This window comes from Sceloporus occidentalis, unplaced genomic scaffold, assembly GCF_023333645.1.
Source record: "Sceloporus occidentalis isolate IW3139 unplaced genomic scaffold, rSceOcc1.0.p SCAF_174, whole genome shotgun sequence".
NCBI lineage: Eukaryota > Metazoa > Chordata > Lepidosauria > Squamata > Phrynosomatidae > Sceloporus > Sceloporus occidentalis.
Window position 1 is genome coordinate 1,571,168 of NW_028317154.1, and position 22,413 is coordinate 1,593,580.

General features: G+C 43.6%; 1 protein-coding gene across 1 annotated transcript in view; it reads left to right on the forward strand.

The window, feature by feature from the left end:
• LOC149279245 (uncharacterized) overlaps positions 1-22,413 on the forward strand; it is a 46,230-nt gene that overhangs the window by 5,822 nt on the left and 17,995 nt on the right. The window contains exons 3-4 of the mRNA XM_089501446.1: positions 16,447-16,552; positions 17,160-17,241. Coding sequence (XP_089357572.1) covers positions 16,447-16,552; positions 17,160-17,241 — 188 coding nt within the window. The remainder of the gene's footprint in view (positions 1-16,446; positions 16,553-17,159; positions 17,242-22,413) is intronic.

Genomic DNA, 22,413 nt, shown 5'->3' on the forward strand with positions numbered 1-22,413 from the left:
GGCCATTAAACTCCACAGGCAGGTCTCCTCCTAGAATGCTGATGTATGGGACATTCCGTTACAAAGCCCGAACACCCTATTCTTTTAAGGAACCTGCGGTGTGGACGGTGGGAGGTCCGGCCACCATGCTCTCCAGCGCTAAAAGGGGAATCCCACGTAAAACTAGACGTTTCGGGCCATCTTAAAATTGAATTTGGGAATGTCCTAATGTTAATGTTGTTTTATATATATTTTGTGATTCACTTGTAAAAAAAAAAAAAAAAAAGTATTGTGTATTGTGCTCCAGAATTCTGTCTGTGTTCCAAAACGCATCTTCTAGAAGCTCTTGCGAAGAAGCTATTTCCGGATCTTCCCCTTTATTGGTTTGGAGGCTAGCCTAAATAATTAATTTGCGGACACGTGACTGGCTGGTATAGAAAATATTCCGTGGTTGCAGTAAGTAGACGTCATATCTAACCGGAATTGGGAGAGCGAAGTGAAAGAATTAGCTGCGGCGTTAAAGCTCTAGAATGGCAGAAGATGCGTTGACCCCGCTGGCCGGCTGGTTATTAAGGCTATCGGCTTTGCCTCGTTATTTATGGGACAGTCTAGTCCCCAAAGCTTTTAATTTTGAGTGCATGTCCTGCATGGATGTTAATACAGTGAGAGAATGTAAACCGGCATGGAACCGGCACGGGACAGGCATATGGCTCCTGAATCAAAGACGATGCCAACGACTGATTAAGTCTTGAGTCACTAAATCAGGAAAAACGGGCAAACTAGCCGCGCCGGACGGTTCTTATCTGCCGTCCATTCTCTGTCTCTACTGACTCCGATAAAGTTTGTGTGGAAGTTTCTTTTTGTTTTAATCCGTCTGGTAAAACAAATCCGTTCGTTGCTGCTGCTCTAAACGGCCCCTTTAGGTTGGTTATTACGGGTCGTTAAGACCCCTGTAGCTGCGATACCCCATAAACGACGTTACCGAAACCTGCAAACTCTCACCCTCGCGTGACATTTTTCACTCTCTAGGTAATGGACCTGTCGCTTCTCCCAAAATCCTACATTCCCTTAATAGACCAACGTGTTGGTGTTTGCACGTTAAAATAATATAGATGTGTAAGAAACCCACCTTATTTGTATACCGTGGGGGCAGCCATCTTCGCTATCTGTGATTATTCCTCCCCATTTAAACTACTGTGCCTCTTTGGTGGCAGGCGTGGGTTGTAAAGGAGAGAGAATTTGAAGAAATGTATATGCCGCTCTAACAGAAACGTATATTGTTATAAGGCAAAGTACTCACTTTTTTTTTAAACTATCTTTAAAACTAGAAATAAACTTGAGACTTGGTTGTATTGTTGTCGTTCATGTCATATTTTGGGTGACTTTCCCTGTTCAATCACCACACTGAGGTGATACTTTATGGCAATGCTAAGGAAGTCTGTTCCTCCATAGAGGAGTGTCTGGCTGGGAGAGTAAGACTGAGCCATTCTATGAGGTTTTAGCTAACAGCTAGAACACTTACACGTGACAAATGTCGTATCTGAAAACTAGAACATACAATTATACATTTTATTGGGATTCTAGGACTAAAACCTTTTTGGCAGGGGTTCCCTTTTTAATGGCCAAGGCTGTGGAGGTGACTATTCCTCTTAAACCTTCTTGGAGTTGTTAAGTTCTTAAAATGTGGTGTCGATGCTGAGAAACCGTCAAGAGATATTGTGAAGTGGACAATTTTCCAATTAGAAGAAGCAAACATCTGTTGCAACACATCTGCTTTATGTACTTCCTCCTTGTCTTCTTCTGCTGTTACGATGGTGTCATTCATCACGCTTTCCCCTTTCCCTGAGATCTAGAAGCTGAGAGTTACCACCAAGGTCCCGCTATAGTCCGTGCCAGTCCTAATCCCAATGGAACCCCTGAGTACTCTTGGTTTAGGGATGGGGGGGTTTATCAAGGATAACCACTTGTCTGCTCTTCTATCTACAAGTTGTTGTGACTTTTTGGGCTGTAGAACACTCACACCCAGCGAGCATTCTAAGCTCTTGGAGAAGAGGGCCACTACTTAGTTTTTGTAGAGAGACAGAGACAATGCCGCTTCCTGGGGCCCAAGGCCGCTGTGTGGGATCCCTGGTGATAAGACCGTAGTTCTGTTTTAGTTGGACCTCCGCTGGTCTCTGTTCTGGTCTACCCGCTTCATAGTTAACAGGCACGTTCCTCTTGGTTGGAAATGGAGGAGCCTGGGATGGCTTTTCGACGGTAAAGAGACTGACCGCCATTTCTGCTTCCATCTGCTAAAGTTTCAGCAATATGAACATCTCTTGTTACAACAACAATTTGATAGGAAGAACATATTTGAAACATACAAAATATATTTTTTCCACACCAAGCTAAGCAGCTCGTGGGACTCAACACGGCTACGGGTTTAAGGATCTCCCGAGAGTTGCCCAGCTTGCCCTCGAAATGAAATTTGGCGTTCGGGTATCTCGGAAAATGATAGTTAGAACTTCAGGTTGCAATTCATTCAGCTCGTTGTATACACCGGAAACAAATTCTTCTGGAGCTGCTAGCCCTGAGTGGAAGCTCTTGATCCAGGCACTGTGTGTATATGCATGCGTATGTGTGGCCGAGAGTATGTGTCTAAGACTGACATATGTATTGGGGAGAGAGATATGTGTTTTTGGGTGTGTGGCTGAGAGTGGTACGTTTTAAGTTTACTTTGGTGTGTGAATGGTCAGTGGCTTTGTGCTTTTATTAGTGTGTCAAAAACTGGTAAGTGTGATTGTGTGGCAGCGGGTCTGAGAGTGGCAGTGAGGTTAAGACTGATGAGTGTTTGTATTGGCTTGACTAAATATAACTCTATGGTTCTGTCTAACTAAATGGTCTATTTTTGAAACCCAGGGAGGCAATTCTCCCCCGTAAAGAATACTCTTGTGTTTTCTGTGTGACTTATTTGTTTGCGTATATATATAGCGCGGGGTACGGGAAATGGGTTGATATCTTTATTTCAGATGAGGGCTTTCACATAGATCATGACTAGTGGGCCAGATTAGAAACGGATTTGCCTGGTTGCCCAGCTGTGTAATACCCTCAGCTTTATTGCCCACGTTGGACCATTGTTTCCCTGTATTCGCTTCACCTTCAAAAGGCTTTCCTCGCTTCCTCTCATCTTGCGTATTTGGCTGTTGGCAGCTATGACGAGTTTCAGAGATGCCCTGACTCACTTTATGACTGGCAACTCGTTAGGCGGCCCATCGGCCCATCCCGCTGCTGGTTTTCTTTTGGGAAGAGATAGCGGGTTGATTTACGGCTGGGGAGATAATTGTAAACTTGGTGACCTGGAAACCTCAACCGAACAATCAATCAAAGCCTGATGCAAATTGGCAGCAGAACATCAGCAGATGTCACCGTATTAATGACACCACGGACACTTAAAGGGACCAGCCTCATATCCGCTTTATTATCATTATTATACTTATATAGCGCCTGCAATAACCGCTTCTTACAGTCCATACGTTCAAAGGGTCTGATAGAACCTGTGTGTAAATATATATAATATATATTTCAGCATTTTGAAACGCTGTAGGCTGCCATGGCTTCCCCAGTCTTTAATCATTGTTAATTTTGCACTTACTGGGTGTCAGCGCTATTAGGTCTCTCTCATGAGTGATACAGCCTCTGGTGTATGTTGCTGTGGACTACAACTCCCATAATGCCCTGCCAGTCTTGCAACTGGTGTGTGTGTATGTATGTATGTATATATATATATATATATATATATATATGTGTGTGTGCGTATGTATGCAAGTTTATATATTAGTGCCTTCTGCATCTCAGTGCAGTACTTTAAAGTGAAAATAAATCTGGCCATCGCTGTCCCTTTAAAGTTTGGTGCACCTTGCGTGTAACTGTCTGCGCCCCCGTGGTGCTGTTTACTTCCCTAATCTTGCAGAGCTCTGTTTGCTTTACCCTCCGCTGCTATCTGCACCCTCCCTCTGCTCTTCTCTCCTCTGCTCTCCTCTCTTGTCTCTGCCCCACGGATTCTCATTTAGAAAAGTACAGGAGGGAAGTACAGAGCAAGAGCTCATAACCTAAACTAGAGAATCCGAAGCGTAGATGTAATGGAATTAAGTTTTTACTTTACCGGGAGGGTGGTGGATAAGTGGAACAGCCTCCCAGGAGAAGTGGTAGAGGCTAATACAGTTGAGGGAATGAAACACGCATGGGACAGGCCAACAGCCGATTAAGATTTGAGTCTCTACATCTGGAGAGGTTCTATGTTTTTGTGATTGTCTGTCTGTCCGTCCCCCGATGGTGCTGTGTGTCCTTTCTGCAGCTCTCCCCGCAGCCTTTCTGCACTTCCTGTATTCGCTGCCCCTTAACTCGCTTCCTCTTTTCCTCTAAAGTAAAATTCTCCTTTTTATCTGCTGTCTCTGACCTTATGACCTTCACCCCCCCCCACATCTTCACCTCTATCCTTACTTAACCTCACTGCCCAAATCTTATCACTCACCGCCCTTACCTTCAGTGACCTTCAGCGCCATGTCCACCCCCATGACCATTGTCACTCTATATTGTGTGTGTGTATATATCATATATGTAATGCGACACCCCCCCCCCCCCCCCCCCCGATAGCGATTATCTTCAGAAGGAACAGAATATTCTTTAAGGTGTCTCATCCTCAATGCTTTTAGCATCACTGCTGTTTTTTCTAACCATTTAATTATTTTGTCAATATTTTGCTTAAAAGTTCATTTTGGGAAGCAGCCGTCGGTGGCAGCCTGTGGCAAACCCAGCATCGTCCAATCAATTTCCTGTCCGTAAAGGCTTTTTTTTTTTTTTTTTTTTCCTCCTCTTGTCATTAGGATACCTAGCAATGTGCCCTAAGGAGGGTTTGCGGGGTGCATTCATTGCAGGCAGTAGTAAATCCAGACAGGAGACGCTCTGGGACGGCACTGACCTTAGCTGACATCAGACTCACAGCACGCCGAGCCAGAGAATTGTCACAAATACAGGCGCGTTTTGCTCTCCCCCCCCCCCCCCAGCCATACAAGGCTTGTGTAAGGATGTCTGACACCATGTGTGACATCACCACTTACACAATGGTGTCGCGTGCGTCATCACATATGATGCAATCGTGCCGTGATCTTCATATAGCCGAGGACTGTTGATTGGCGCGGCGGTCGCTTGAAACCTAGAAATAAAAGATAAAGTTGCGTGGAGTCTCCCGCTATTGTTGCAGGAAACCCAAAACTTTATGACTTTTCTGTAATCTTGTGGTCTGGCTCTACCAAGAGGCGTAGGCATGGCGGATGATTTATCGTTCATTACGTGGGGGAAGGGGTTTATCGGCCATATTTATTCATCATTTTGTCTAGATGAATGACGACATTTCCCTGGCAAAGTTTGCGTAGTCCAGTGGGGGCCGGGGGGGGGGGGCACACATTTGAACCGGGGTGAGATGGGGGGCAGGAGTGTAGCGTGAATAGACTGTAAAAGCGAAATGCGTTGTCCTTGAGCACATTAGACGTGTTCCTGTCGGCACACGTGTGTGTGTGTGTGTGTTTCTTTTTCTTTGTACTACGAACGTGAAATTCGCCCCTCTACATCCCGCGTTCCCGAGAACCATCTCTGTTCCTCCGTTCTCCTTTGTCTCGTTTATTATTGGCTTATATATCGCCATCATATTCCGCAGGGCAGTACAATGGGTAACCAGGCTATAACAATTAGGGTTTACAGAAACAAAAGGTGACGGGGAGGGGGGGGGGTTGGCTGTTCAAAGGAGCTTACAATCTGTAGGAGCTCTTCCTAATCTTTCCTGCTACTCCTGGATCACGGATTCGTCCTGAGTAACGTTGGCCCACTCGGCCCTTTCTCCTTCAGACCTTTTGCTCTTTTTCTTACTTCTTTCACCCCACCCTTTTTATCAAAATTCTCTTGCATCGTGTTTTTTTTTTTTTTTTAATTTTTGAAGCGGTGCATTAAAGAAAACTCATTTTTAACCCCCCCCCCCCGAAAGCCACCCCAATTCCCTGTCCAGCATGCACGGAGTTAAAGGATTGCCGGGGACTATTCCCTTATTAATTCCAGCCTCCCCCTATAGTCTGCCGGAGAACAATACACAGGGTCCTTTTCTATGGGAATGTTCCCCTCCCCTATAATAGTCTGTCTGGGAAAGCAGGAGGAGGGAATGAGAGAGACTCCAATTTCTCAGGGGGGCAGAGGATGGGTTTTATATATATATGGCTTCCCCCCCCTCTGGCATTTTAATGAGGACCTTGGGTATAGGGGGGAAAAGGCCGGTAGGAAGAAAAGACCCTATTGAAAGGGGTGTGGGAGAGGGGGGAAGTATATTCTCGAGGTAGAAACAAGTGTTTTAAAATCATTTTGTGTCTTGCATACCTAAAAAGGGTTAATTTTGGTTTTCTATTGCGGAGGTAAAAATATAAATAAAAATCCAGATTTGAGACAAAAAACTTCATGAAACGTAACTCTGTAAAAACTCCTATAAACTTCGTGTAGTGCTCATATGAAATAATTTATTACCGTAAGACCTGGTGTTTACTGTTAAAAGATCTCTTTATGTAATAAATATATATTTGGGGTCACTTAGAAATTTCCTTGTCCATGAAAATAAAATGAAATGGATGAGAAATCCAGCGCGGACGGGGTTAATGTTATAGATGACTATTATAGCTGGAAATGGCTGATTTGTAATGGAATCTCTTCATAGGCGTACAGAGGCCCTTTATCACTCTCATCACTCCTTTATCACTCTCATCACTCCTTTATCACTCCCATCGCTCCTGAGTTCCAATGGCACGTTGGGTTCGCTGATCCAAGTTTACGTTTTAAAAGGCTTATGGTTTAGCAATTATGTCACAATATATATATATATTAATCCTACAAAGGAAAGAGTCGAGGGATCCTTCGAGTAAAATAGAATGCGTTGCATCAGAAAATAAAATCCAGAAGTTCAATGTTCTTCCTAAAAAGTCTTATGGGAGAATGTTTGTTTTTACAGAAAGGAAATACTTTGTACAACTGTGTCTAATTTACCCCTCCCCCCCATCTCATTTAGAGTGGGATTCTAAAAAAAATTCTTTATTCAATACTTATTCCTACCTTGGTGCTTTAAATATTTTTAAGATATAAATTCTATATTTCCTATTTTCTTTTTATATTTTCTTCCTGTTTATGTACATTTTTGCCCTATTTTGTTTTCTAATTTCCCACCATCCTGTCTCATTGCTCCCTCCTTTTTCCTTTTTTTTTTTTTTTTTTTGACCCCCTTTCTACCACCCCCAACTTTCCATTGAATTTTGGTTGCCATTCTCCCCCTCCCTATTCTTTGCCAATTGATTCTTATCCAACATGATTTCTAATCCCACATGAAAGAGCCATTTATTTTCCTCAATTCATCCTCCTCCGAACCCCAACACACTTTTATTTATTTCTCAGTTGAGTAAATGAAGTTCTGCATATCCCAGATCTTTGCACACATGTCTGTATGTTGCGTGTTGCACAGATCTCGCTGTTCCCTGGCAGTAGCCGTGTGTGTGTGTGTGTGTGTGTGTGTGTGTGTGTGTGTGTGTGTCGGTATTATGGAGCCTTCCTTTTCCATCACAGACTGTCCCTTGTGTAGGACTCGGGTGAAAGGGTCGGGTTCACTGTATGGGAGAGAGAGTTCTACAGACCCCATGATGAATTGTCTATTTGACTTTCCTCCTCCCCCCCTTCCAGTTTCAAACATTCTCTCACCAGTCTCCCCTCCCAGTTCCCTCCAGTACTTCCCATGTGTCACCACCATGTTTCCCTCTCTACCAAAAAAAACCCACCTGTTCTTCAGATCTTCTGCTGGTTCTACCCCACCGCCCTCGTCCCTGCAGTGCTTCTCTGCTCGTTCAGTTTATCATTAGTACCCTGTGCTTTTATTTACCCTCACAAACATTTCCTTATACCCCACTAAGCTCTTCAGCCTCTCTGATTGTGGTTCCCACCCTCAAACATAAAACCCCCAAACCTTTACCCCTACGCTTCATCTCGCTTTGTGCTACATCAAAGCATACTTTATATACCCTCAACGCATACTTCACGTACCCTCTAGACTACTTCACTCTGTCTCCAGACCCAACAGAGAAATCTTAATCCAGGATGGGGCAGACATAACGAAGCCACCCTCGGCACAAGAGCTTCTACCGTGCTGATTTACACATACATACTGGACCTCGCATGCCCTTTCCATCGTTCTTCAAATAGAGAGAGACGTGAATTGGTCTAAATTTGCACCATTACTCAATAAAGAATACGGTTGACTCCGACATACCAAGCAAGACAAGACAGAATAATGTAGCCCAAGCCCATCAAAGTCTTCTCGAAGTGTCCTGGTCTCCAAGTCACAGCGTCGTTCAGAAACTATTCTTATATCTGTTAGGTTATTCGTACTGGCCGGTATCTCAGAGTTGAGGGCTTTAGTGGCAATTAATAGCAACAGATGGAAAATTGATATAACTTTGTTATATGGGGGTCTTTGGTCAAAAGTGATACCTTTTATTAGGTTAGCCTAGAGAAGTTTGTAGAGTCCCTTAAACTGTCGAGACCTCTGAGGTGTCTCGGATCTCTTTCTATGTTGGCCCGGTGGAAGGTGTCGCCATCGACTGAAGACTCCAACATGGCAACATTAACAGAAAAGGGTTTTCATGAAATATGTTTTGACAGCCGGATATTTATTTTAGGTATTGGCTTAAGGAATGTTATCTAATTCTCAAGGACCGTACAAACACGTGAAGTTCTTATCACACAAACGTGTAATAAACAATAGAGCGTCGTCGGGGTGGCTTTTGGCCACAGAAGGTCTGTGAGGAAACTTCTGCACCATTAAATGACGGCTGAGAGGTGCCTTTACATTTTGTGGTGTGCCCTTCACAAATGCATAGAGGGATTCTATAGACACCCCCCACCCCCAACCAACGACCAGCTTGGCCAAACACATCTCCTGACACATGATATACTTACTGTCGCACTCTGAATGGGGGGGGGGTCTTCATACGGCCAAATAGTGGTGCGCAAAGTCAAAGCATGGAAGGGTGGGAAGCTGCAGCTACAGAGCGGTAGCTTCTCCATAAAGTACTTACAGAGGGGATTCCTTGCGCCTCCGGGATGCCCCTTTAAGCCGTTGGCACTAAGGGTTTTGCGAGTAGGCATGCTGCCCGCCATGTCTAAGGGCGAGATCTCGAAGTGACTTGTAACGCCAGGACACTCGGGCCTCGCTGTACTTCAGTCTTTTTATTTGTAACGCTGTAGCTTGTGGTTTTTTTCCATTTTAGATTAAAACACATCTTTCGTTTTGCTTTCTTCGAAGCGATAAGGTAGTGCGTGGCGTAGCGTTTGGCTAAAAGACAAAAGAAAAAAAAAAAAAGTTGAGCACTTGGCGGGGGCAATTAGTTTTTATGGCGACACTTTTACCGATTTGAATAAGAATTGTTCTTTTTAGCTCCTCTTGTTCGTCACTAATGAGAGGCTCGCTCGCGCTCGTTAAAACAGAGAAAACCCGTTTGCGATCGCACGATTTCCTGTGAACCGTTTCAAAATATTTCGGGGATCCTCTATAAAGTGCGTTCAGAGACCAAAGCGGGGGGGAATGGGGCAGACATCGGGGGCTAAGCTTTTACTCCTTTAGCATCGGACTTGCTCTATATACATGAGACCAAGGCCAAAGTTTGATTCTGCGAAGTGGTTCTATCACCATAGCAACCAATTTGTTTCAGAATCACTTTTTGTGTTAAACTGTCATTTATTATTTTGCATTGAATCCCATTCGTTCCTTGTTTTATCCGGTTTCCATCCTGAATGTTGTACTATATAGTGCTTTACATGAAAATAAAATATTTTAATTTGCATTAAATAAAGTATTTATAAACCGCCCTTTATTTGAGACCTTTGTATGCTTCAGATATCCAACGCTCTATCATATGCATGTTAATGCATAAGATAATGGAATGTGTGAGGGTACATTTTTTTTGTATTTTTTTTTTTTTTACAAAAAAAAATAAATAAAATAAAAAAAAAATAAAAAAATTCTGATAGTTATTATAGGTGATTAATAATGTTACCCCTCGGTTTGTTACTTGTATGCATATCAAGTAGCCTTTGTGGTTTGTCAGACAACAAAGTGCTTTCATACGGAAACAATCTGAAAAACTCATGGGACTTGATGGTTTAACAAAAAAAAAAAAAAAAAAAGAGAAAATGAAGAAAAAAAAGTTTTCGATTTACTGGAGCGTGAAACTCGGGTCAGTGTTCCAGGCTGACGGCCACGGGCTTTATTTCGACTCTGGTTCTCTTCAGTTGTCTGAATGTGGTATAGAATTATATATATTTTTTCTTCTGTCGAGCTGGACTTTAGGAATGCGGCCCTCGCTGCTTTGTGACATGCCGAGACCTTTAATTTCATTTGGATTTGACGTGTCTGACCCAAAGAGGGATGATGGGTTTTAGTACAGACTGCTAGGATGCCTCCCCCCCTTCCATCACAGTCCCAAACACAAAAGAGGAGCGGGGGGGGCAAGGGAGCTCCATTAAATAGATTCATTTAAAAATGGGGGGGGGGGGGAGGGAGCTCCATTAAATAGATTCATTTAAAAATGTGGGGGGGGGTATGCTAATTCCCGCTACCCCCCTAGCAAGCCTGTCTGATCATTTCTTTCCAAATGTAAGGAGAAGGGGGTCACATGGGGAGGCCGTAGCCCCCTGACAATCTAGGACAGTTCTGTTCACAGGATGGACCATTGGTTTTGAATATTCATATGCCAGGGAGCCAGAGCCCGTTAAAACAATGGGGCAGATGTATGCGGAGACGGCGTTTGCAAAGCTTATCTGTGAGCCCCGCGGTCTGCCCCCTTTCCATCCTTCTGCACCTGCTAGAGTTGGGTCTAATTGAATAGAAGATGCACCAAACTCTAAAAATGAAAGATTTAGTTTAATATTACTGCTCACTTTTTTTTGTGGCAGAATATAAGATTTAAGTTCAATTTAAAAAAAAAAAAAATAAATTAAATGTTACTTCCATTAATTTTATTTTTCAAACAATTACATTTTTCCATTGCACAAATTATACATGTATATCCATCTCCTTTTGTACTGCAATCTAAACCAAGATTTTTTTTTTATTTTTTTTTTAATCTATTGAATAAAAGTCCTGAGTTCTGCATTTTTTTTTTTTTCCAATTGTTTTAAAAATAATCGATGGAAGTAACTGTATAAAGTTTGGTTTTTAATTTATTTTTTTCTACAAATACAAAAAAAGTACAGTTGATTTTTTATTTTTAGTTTTTTGTCTGTAGTTACCCAGATAACAGCAGTATGTGTCGTTGTACTTTGAAATAATATGATGGTCTTCGGGTCAAAACGTGGTGGCCGTCATATGTGCGTCTTAGATGGAGAATACCCCCCAATGTCACAGAAACTTTCAGGACCTCAGAGGTCTCTGAAGAAGAGACTGCTGAGATCCTAGATACCACCTTCTATTAAAGACTCATCTGCATTTGGATTGATATGACTGTCCTTCCTTATCACCATTATTAGAGGAAAATAATGGAAATTCAGAATATGTCCAGCAGTGCATGTTTGTACAGCGCTGTGGAATACGATGGCGCTATGTGTAAAAAAAAAAATAAAAATAAAAAAAATGAAAAATCACCTTCGCAACCCAAGCACAAAGGTTTTGATAGTGTAGGCTCATTGGATGACAGATTTAGCGGTTTCAGGGTTTACTGGGCAAGAATTGGGGGTCCTTGTGAATTTGTGCACCCTCTTCAAAAAAAGACTTTTGAGGGCTTTCCATCACTTCCTCCGTCTCCTGTGATGCCCGGGGTCTCGCTGTAGGCAACATAATAAAATATAAGAGGCCTCTGGCGTGGCTTTAAATACGTGGACCAAAGAGTGAACTCCGGACTTCCGGACTCTCTTACGGAAGGGAGGCTGACAAGTTAAATTACGGTTTCTGAAGTCACTGGTTGGATTATGTTACATATGACCTAACGTATAGAACTTTACTTCCCTGGGTAACCCGCATTTTAAGGAAAATCGATTAATCTAAATATATATGTAATAATTTGTGTATTAATAGCTCTGATATATGCATATATGCATAATGAATTACAACATCCAGTGCGGTGCGTCTGCTGCACACATCCTATTCCAGGCTTACTCACAATCCGTGTACCCAGTGATCTGTCTTGGTAAATAAATAGATACAAAGAAATGTCGCGTGACTGGGCGCTCGTGACTCGCCACGATGAGAGGAGCTGCTCGGGAACCACGTTTCGCTATCTACAGGCGCCTGTGGTGTTGGGATTCGCCCACGCCTTGGACTCCAGGAGGTTATAAAGTTTAAATTTTGGGGTAAAATTCACTGTTTACGTATTTAATCCCTCCGCCAGCCAAGGGGTAGGCTGCATTTATGCATTCCTTAGAGTGTGGTCTGCCACTCCGAACATCCTCATCCAGCCTTATAGCATGAAGGTGGGTCTAGGTCAGAGCCACAGCTGTGCCTATGTCTTCTACTTTCCATTATGGATACTACTCCGGATAGTAAATCCCGCAGACTTTACGGTAACGCGACGCAAAGAAATCATATACTTTTGTCTTAATGTTACAGAATCATTCTTCATTCATAATCAGTAAAATCATTCTTCATTCATTATAAGTGCGTCTTCTTAATCCTACGCTCCTCCCCATCTAATCCCTCAATAACCTTCCTCTTGGTTTGAAGCTTCTCCCCACCAATAACATATATATAATATATATATATTTTTTATTTTTTTTTTATCGCCTGCTGGTAAAAATACTAGACTGGTAACTTTTGGCATCTGCTTTAGAATATGTGCTGAGGTTTCTGGTGCCCCCTTTAGTTCTAGACTAAACTTTATGCCTATTAATACTTGGTAAACGACATAAAATGTTGAAATAAAAACTTTTTATGGTAGTTTTCTTGGGAAAACGTGAATGCTCTTTTCATGGCAGGAACCCTCTTTGGTTCCTCGTGCTGGCAGCCATGATTGCTTATCTTAATGGCATTCTGTCACCATAGTGTGATCAGCAGAAAAGTGCCGAAAAGTGTTTGTGTGCATGAATTAGACACCAGATACATTTAGTTGGTTGTGATTTGTAGATGTTATTGGGCAAGATTGGCTAAGTAAAATGTGGCCAATCCTCCATTATAGGCCACCACTCTGACCCTTATATGTGGCTTCATTATCCCCCCCCCCCGGCACAAAGAAAAAAACCCTGTGTTTTTCTGTTTTGTTTAAGGGTGGGGAACCGTGGGAATGTCACACCTCCTCGGATTATTTACGGGGATCCAAAAAATTACGGGTGGGGTTTGGGTTTTGTGGTTTGTGTTAACCTGAAATCCTAGACACATACCTGCCTTTCAGATGGGATCGTGAGTACGTCAGCCCTATTGTGATCCAATTAGAGAGAGGCGGTGTTAATATAACCACAGGGCTTCAAACATGCGCTCCTCTTCACGGCGACATTCTTACAGCTAGAACTATATCCTTTTCTATAGGAAGTCTGGTAAGAAGACACCCCGCAAAATGTATGCAATCATAAAAGGAGAAAAAGTATTTATTTGGTTTTCTATCTATATTTTTTTTTTACATTTAAAGGTCAGACACCCCCTTTTAAAGAACAATGCATATTAAAGTACAGTGAGTAACCCTAACTCTCTCTGAGCACTTTAAGATTGTTTTTCCAAACTTTAGATGAGATAGAAGCTCCAGCTCTGCAGCTGCAGCAGCCCTCCTCCTCTGTGGTCCGACGGCTCTTGGCACTAGTTGGCTGCTTGAAGCAGCCAATCGGTGGCAGGCGTTAAGGAAAACCTTATTTACGTGGCAAGTAAGGTTTGCGCACACAAGAAAAATGTAGCACGCGTCCGATCGCTTCCTCGCACTTTCTGTCTGGGGCCGGGTTTTGGACGCTGCCGGCCCCTGTGCTGTCAGACGGAGAACGCGGGTGGCAAGAAGTCATTTAGAGAAGCGTTGTGCCAACCTCAATCACTCTCTTCAGTCTGAAAATGCTTAATATCGCTTTAATTCTGGCCTTATGGGAGTTTTATTATTTGTTTTATATAGCGCCATCAAATTCCGTAGCGCTGTACAATGGGTAGACCGGACATAACAACAAGTAGTATGTAACATAACAAAGTGACAAACAGAGACAACAGGTGAGGGGGGCCCGGCTCAAACGAGCTTACAGTCTCTACTGCTTTCCTTAAATATTATTATTTTTATTTCTTTTTAACCCAACCTACAAAGTGTTTGGCGGCAGCGTCCGGAATCCGGGTCGCCGGCGGCCGCCAATCCTTCTCGCCGCATCAATGAGTCCGGCGGACCAACTCTTAGTTCTGTTTGAGTTATGTCTTGCATTGCAAGTACAAAAAAGTTTTTCTTATGTTGTCAATTACCATATTTTGCCCTATTTATTACTTATTACCATTATATAGCTCTATTATTTATTACCATTTTTTGCCCTATTACTATTTATTTTTTGCCCTATTTGTTACCATTATTTAGCACTATTTATTTACTTATTACCATTATATAGCTCTATTTATTATTTATTACCATTATTTTGCCTTATTTATTTTATTTTTAGCCCTATTTATTACTGTTTGTTTTGCCCTATTTATTACCTTTTATTTAGCCCTATTTATTTATTACTTATTACCTTTTATTTAGCCCTATTTATTTATTACTTATTACCATTATTTGGCCCTATTTATTTTTTGCCCCTATTACTTATTTAGCCTTTTTTTTTTTGTTTTAATTAAATAAATAAATGTAAAACCCTTTGAATTTTTTCTAATAATAATAATTTTCAGCGGGGAGGCTGTGTCCTGTGTTTGTTTTCAGCTCTGGTTAACGGCTATTTGTCTTTTTTTTTTTTTTTTTTTTTTTTTTTTTTTTTGTGACATTCTCAAATAGACGAAGTATTCCTGTAATTGTCTGCCAGACAAGAGTCGAGGTATGCGAAAGCCCAACGAACGCGCCACATCCAAGGCATATCTCTCCTTTCGCAGACGCGGTACTTTCCGTGGTGGCCTCGTTTTAGCAAAAGCTGTGATTAAAATCCCTTTTTAAGGAATAAATCTCCGCCGATTTCCTGGATGACCCCATGGAGAAAGCATGTCGGACATGTGGAGCGCCGGGATCTGGCAGCTAGCCCCCTCCTAAACTTTGGCCTCCTTTCTAATGTCTATTTGTTCTGGTAGATAAGGTCCGGGCCGAGTGGAGGCTGCTTTAATGGGGGGGAGGCAAGCAACTTGTTAGTGAATAGAGGGCCGCAGCCATCGTCTTTGGCTACTACACCAAATGTTATTTTGACAATTATTTACCGTCCTAGCCAACACACAGGGTCATACGTGCTATCTGTCCTGATGTAGTTGGGACTGATGAGTTATAATAAGTGTCCCACTGGCCAGAAGACATGGCCGCCCTGAAGTACGGTTCTGAAATCCGGCGTTAAACTTTCACATTTGTTGAAAGTTCTAGATGGTTTTTCTTGAAAGCATGAATCTGAACGCAGCCGTACATGCGCAGTACTGATGTAGACTTTGCTTACCCGGGGCTGTTTCCGGATACAAAAGTAATATCTACGAAAGGCACTGCGGAGGAGCCTCGAGTGTGGGGTTTTTTTTTTGTTTTTTTTGTATGGCCCCCAAACCTTTCAACGAAACCAATAAACCTGATTATGTTTAATCATAAATGTCGAGGATTTCTTCGGAACGTCCCTGAAATATACCGTTAGATGACGTGTTTTTGGGGGACTAAAGCTGTCCTTTGTCTCTGAGCCGTGCCCTCGCTTTACATTTTTTGATTGGGGGGCCAACACGTTTACCCCAAACGTCTAGCATGAGTGCCGAGGCAGACGCGGGGAAATCAGTGTTTGTTTGTGTGGATTGGGGTTGTGTTTTTGGATTAAGTTGTGGGCTTATAGCCCCAAAGTAGCCGGGTTTTCTGTTTACCGGGCAGTCTTCTAACACCGACGTTCTGTAATTTTTTGCTCCCTGTTCAGGGCCACGTGTTGCTTACCTGAGAATTTGTGACCTATTGACAACTAATTGTTCTAAACTCATATAATCGAATGCATTTTGTTACACGTGGTCATTTAGAAACCCATGTTCTATGTGACTTTTATGGCAGTAGAACACTGATACCCTCATACCCAGCAAACGTTCTGAGCTCCTAGAAAAGAAGGGGGCAGAAGAGTGGTTCAGGTCCCAAAGAGGTGTACGGTCCATGAGATGGATGAGGTTGGACTCCAGAACGGCACCTTGGGATAGAATAAGCCAATAAGCCTTTACTCCGTATTGGTCTTGCCTTCAGCGGATCTCCGACACATCTGATGGGGCCACGTTTGGCCCGTCGCTCCTATATCTCCATACAATGGTCCGCTCTCGTGTTCTAGCCGTGTCCAGATGTTCGCAGCTGTGCCTCGCTCCGGTGCCATTACAAGGGCTTCTTTTATCCCGCAGAGCGAAACACAAAAGAGGGCCCCGCACCCTTCACTTCAAGTGCGTTTGGCAATAAAAGCAGCGAGCGTTAACCTGTTCAGTGCTGGAGCGTGAGCGATATACCTTACGCGTCGTGCGTTTCCAGAGCTCCGCAGATGACTTTGGTCGCCGACCATCTTAACGATCCAACCATAGCGGCGATCCTGGCTTTGGAATCCGCTTCCCGGTTTTACTCTTACTTTTTTTTTTTTTTTTTTTTTTTTTTTTTTTTGGACCCCCCCACCTATTAAATACGACCCCGTTTTTATTCCTGGTTTATATTTCCTCTTAAATGGAGAGGCTAAACTTTTTGCATTTTGTAAGGGGGAGCTGGTCAGGTGCATGCTGGGAAATATGGTGTTCTAAGCATCACATATAGACAGGAAAGTGCGAATGTGTTCACCGCCATGGCATGGAGTGGGTTAAAGGAGAGGCTATTCCGGCTCCAAATGAAACGGACTCCTTGTTTTCATTCCTGAGGCGTTTCTCTGAAACCTGACCCGCCGGCCCCTTGGGGGACACACGGAACCCGCGCTCGGGGGTGGGGGGGGCTGGGGGGAATTGTTCTGTAATGGTTTCTGCGTGGGGTCAACACCGTCTTTAATCACGTGATTTCCTCTCGTTGCAGGATTTCAATGTGCGGATTCCTACAGACCGTGTCAAAATGGAGCCCGCTGCAAGATGTATTCCAATGGAGAAGCCATCTGCGAGTAAGTAATGGCGTCTCGGGGAGGCGAGCGTCTTGTCTGTCTGTGCTGGTGTGCTATATAGTGTATTGAGTGCCTATAAGCAGGGGAGGGCTGGCTCAGGGGCAAGTATAGCCAAGTGGCCACACTGGCTTCTTACCCCTCCTCAACACACACACACACACAGTACATACACATATTTACACACGCTTACACTCACTGTATATTTGCTAACACATTTACACACTCGTGCTCACACACACTCCCTCCTACACCAGTTACGCTTACACACTTACACATACACTCCCATTCTCCCATTCATGCTCACTCTCATTCTCCCATTCATGCTCACTCTCATTCTCACATTCATGCTCACTCTCATTCTCACATTCACGATTGTGGCCCCACAACATTCCTGCCTCTCTGAGCCGCTCCAGATTTACTCAGTGACAGTCTGACCTGAACCAGCCCGTTGTGAAGAGTTTTGGCGGGACGGCCCGACCCCGGCTATACACTTGGGGCAAATAATCCCACACATCTTGGGTACCATAAAGTGCTTTTCTAAACAATGCTTTGTGTAAAATAAAGGTGATATTAAAAGGAGCCTTATCACGGTCCTGTCATCAGGAAATTATCCTTGGTTGCTATGGTGATAAGACCTCTTTTCTGAAGCAGGGGTTGTAAGTGGCATTAATGCCTAGGAGCTAGACGTAGTTATAAACCAACCGGGAGCCCTTAAAGTGCGTGGAAGAAGTAAACCTATTTAAATGCAATGTCTCTGTACTGAGAGGGTGGTGGATAAGTGCAGCAGTCTTTCAGCAGAAGTGGTTGATACGGTACGGTTTCTCTGTGCTCTGTACCCGCACGTCTGTCGGATGCTCCTTGCCCCCCAGGCCGAAGCTCCTCAGAAGGAGTAGAACAGGTTGTTTGGGTGTGTGGAGGCAGACGCCGGCAGCAGGGAGCGCCCGACAGGTACAGAGAGGGGGGCCGCGCCGGTGAGACGTGTGGGAGGGAAACCTGCGCCAATAGCGAGGAAATCTATAACATTTGGGAGACAACAGGTTTCTGAGAAAACAAGAAGGGCCACAAACAGGGGGACATGAGGGGGCTCAGGTGTAGTTCCTGTGTACAGAATGGGTAGTGGATACCTGGAGTAGCTCACCACTGATGTGGTATCGGGTGCCAGACATTTAGTTTCAATATTAAGCTATGCCCTGCCCCCCCCCTTGTTTCTTTTTACCCATTTACCCCCGGTATTCCTGTCTGTGTGTGTGTTTTTTTATTTGGCGTGTCTGTGCTAATATTTACATGTATGTTTGTGTATCATCGATTTACGTGTGCCCTTAATAATCCTTTACAATACTGTGTAGATATAGTTTACAGCTAGCAGAACCTGACTCGAGGTAGTGGGAGTTGTATACACAGGGATTCCATGACCATACCCCATGAGCGATGGTTGGTGATAGAGGACAGCCCTGATAAATAGTTTGCTCTCCAAATGCCTTATGATTTGTGGGAGTTGGAGTTCCGCCCCTGCTCTTGCTTTAGACTGTTGGCTCTTCGGAGCAGAAGCCCTCTTTCCTTTTGTGTGTTAGTGTTTGCACGTTGTACTGCACCGTGGAAGATGTAGGCGCTTTTATGAGTAAACCGATAATACTCGGAACACAAAGAGCACAAATAACTTAAGTTAAAACACCCAGCCGTGGGAATCGACGGAAACTTGTCGGACGGGTTGGTTCAGTGGCTAAGGGTGCGGGGAATGGAGTGCGGGGAGGAGATCTGTATGCCAGCCAGCACAGCCCAAGACGTCTTATGTCTGACTAATTGGAGCACCGCTGCTCGCTGGAGTCTCTTTACTGACGGGCTGACACTTAAAATGGCTCCTTACGCTACCCATTTCACATGTCTGAGCACCTGCGTGGTGATTACAGAGTAAAATAAGCTCCAATTTCTTGCTTTCGCTCTCTCATTTCTTTCATTCTTTCTCTCATTTCATGTCTTTCATTCTCTCTCTCTCATTTCATGTCTTTCATTCTCTCTCTTATTCATTGATTGGGTGAACTAAACCAAATATCTCCACAAACTAAAAGCATGTGCTATAACTAGGTAACTACAGTGAATGAATGTACACTAACAGCTGTGACTAATGGAAGGCAGATGAGATGGGCATTTCTTCTATATATAAAAACTGTAAATATCGAGACCCTTCGTGTACATCTCGTTTCCACCGTTAACGGAGTCCTATTTAAAACATTCAGCAGACTTGTGTTTCTTTGATGCCTGTAACAAAATATTAAACAAAAGCTCTTGTGAAGAAGGCATTCTGCTGCAATGGCAACAGATTTCTTTTTTGCCTATTGGGACCCTCTGTTCCGTCACATGACAGCAGGCTATAATAAGTCCAAACTGACAAAAATGAAAATAGTTCAAGTAATTAGATTTATTTTTATTTTTTTGGGCAGGGTTCAGTGAGCACCCTGTAACATGTACAAATTAGCTGTGTCCTGGGGAAAAAATACTGATTGGCTGTTAGAAGCGAGGGTGCCCCCCCCCCCACACCTGTGGAAAGGGTCAAATGCATATGAGGTCATACCATAAATCCCTGCACTGCATTTGCAAGGGGGGCACGGCAAATATTTAAATGGAACCCTCCGCTATTCTATGTATTTAATGTATATGATGCTGGAGCGTCCCTTTAACTAGTTATGGAAACAGATGGATTCAACCAGTTCCATCGTTACTTGGGATTGCCCGACGGATTTATTGGGCAAAGCAGGGAGGTGCGGGTGGAAGGTGGCCTTCATCGTCGAAACCGATTAATAAAAAGACGCTTCATATGAGAAAATGACTTGTCTTTCATTTAAAGGGATATACGGCACCCGTCACATGCGTGTTGATGGATAATAGCTGTGGTCAAGCTGGAGACCGGTCAAGGGTGTTCTGCTTTTTCGATTAACTTTTTTTTTTTTTTTTTTGATTTATAGACTCCGACCTTAATCAGTCGTCGGTCTCGCCGTACCCTTATCCCACGCGTGTTTAAATTCCCTCACTGTTTTGGCCCCTACCACATATGCTGGGAAGCTGCTCCACTTATCTACCACTCTCTCAGTAAAGTGAAAAACAGGGATCCAAAATTTGTACTTTATTTTTGGAGGGTTAAAAGAAATTTGGGTCAAATCGGTGCCTTTTTTTATTAAATGAGTTAGTATTTATATTTTTTCTAGTATGAGTGCGCACGGACTCATGTCCTGCTGTAGCGATGCCATCACCGACCAGCAGCCGTGTCTGTATTCTCCAAGACAGTTTCAATGTATCCTTTTTTATTATTATTTCTTCCGGATGTGCATGGTCTCTGGTAATGGGAGCGAGAGGGGGTGAAACTAAAATATTTATTCCCCTCTTCTAGAATTATGTTTTAACTCCAGCTGTCTCACGGGGGGGGGGGGGCAGCTGCGGGGATCGTGGGAAATCGAGAGTGAGCCGGAACATCTGGTTTTCATCTGGGCAGATTTAACCACCTGCCCCTGCCAGTCTGGAGTGTGTCAGCCGCGCACACCCGGCCCCTCTCCGCGCGGTCTGACGGGCTCTAGCTCGTCTTTCTGGATTTCGTGGCGGTCTCTGGTCTCCGGATCGGTCGGCTCGGAGGTGGAAATCACTCCGTGTCTTCTTGATCATTTTATTCCAAGCATGCTTTGGGTTATTGGTGCGGTTCGGTGCATTCTGGATCGCTGGTTCCGGTTTTGGTGCAAAGTTTCAATTTATCCACATGGCAACCAATAGAATGGCTCGTTCTGTTGGTTACTATAGTGATAAGATCACTCTTAGAACCTTAATGAAAGTCTCTGGATAAATAGTTCTGGATAAGCAGTTGATTATCTATGCTCTAGATCACTGGCTCCGAAATGTTCTAGAAAGTCGCCCATGAATATCCCCATTTTATTTATTATTTTTTTTAGTTTAGTTTTGATACAATTTAGTTCTCCTTTCTTTATCTTTGTGTGTGTGTGTGTGTGTGTGTGTGTGTGTGTGTGTGTGTGTGTCCTCCCACCCCAAATACTCAAACACCGCCTTCTGTATCCCCCGAGGGCTGCGGCGTGCCAACTGCTTTTCAAGATGGCTAATTAGTAGTCTGTGTGCTCTGGATATTTGCTTCCCAGCGTGCAGAGCGTTCCTCGGAATTTGGAGAACATTTTATTTGTTTTAGGGTTTTCCGGATGAGTAAAGCGTTCTGTAAACTCTGGCCGCCCGCTGCGCTGCATATTGCGCTCTGGATTCCCGGCGTTCTGCGCTGTGGATATTCTGAAATGGTTTGTTGGCGCGCAGATTTATTCTATACCTCAAATCCAGATAATCGGTGTATTCTGGACACCCAATCTCAACTGCCGTTTTCGCAGCGCCCGCTTATTCACTGGGTGCTAATCTCACGTTCTTCCTGCCATTTTGGGGTTAGAATGTCTAGTTTTTGTTTTTCATGTCATTTTCTCTTCCCCTTTATGCGCAACGTCGGCAGTTCCAGGTATTCAGTGCAGTATACGGTAGAGCTCTGTTTATCAATTTCTTTAATTTTACCATTGAGGTATTTTCTCTAATCTCTTGATTTTTGACCAAATCGGACGTTTTTAGCACCGGCAAATGTTCACAGATTGTGATAATTTAACTTTTTCGTTTCTTGCTGATATTCATGACTTTTTTGACCAACACCTCTAATGATGAGCTGGTATCGCTAGTCGCGATAACCTCGGCAATTCTGGCGCTCCTACACCCGCAGCGGTGAGAAGCCAATAAGTGGTCCCTCCAGGTCCCACATCTACATCGCCAACGTAAACAACAACCCAAACATTTCGTTCTAGACCTCGAGGCGGTCGGGGTGCGACACGCAGTGAATACCTCTATCCGCTCGGCGTCTCTTGGCAGCCATCTTTACCGCGGCGGCCCACGGCTCGAATGATTGAGTAATGGTATTTTTCTTTGCGCCAGTAACGGGTTACTATGTTCCCTCGTTAACATGTTCCAGCTGTTCCGTGTCTGGCTCTTCCTCACACCCCTCCTTCGCTCTCTCTCTTTCCTGTTTACTTAATTCTGTCTTTTTTCACACGTTCTCCTCTATTCGTGTTCCGTTCCTGTTTATTATAATGATTTTTTTCCCACCTTTTCTATTTCCCTTTTTCCTGTATTTATTTTTTCTCCCCCCCCTTT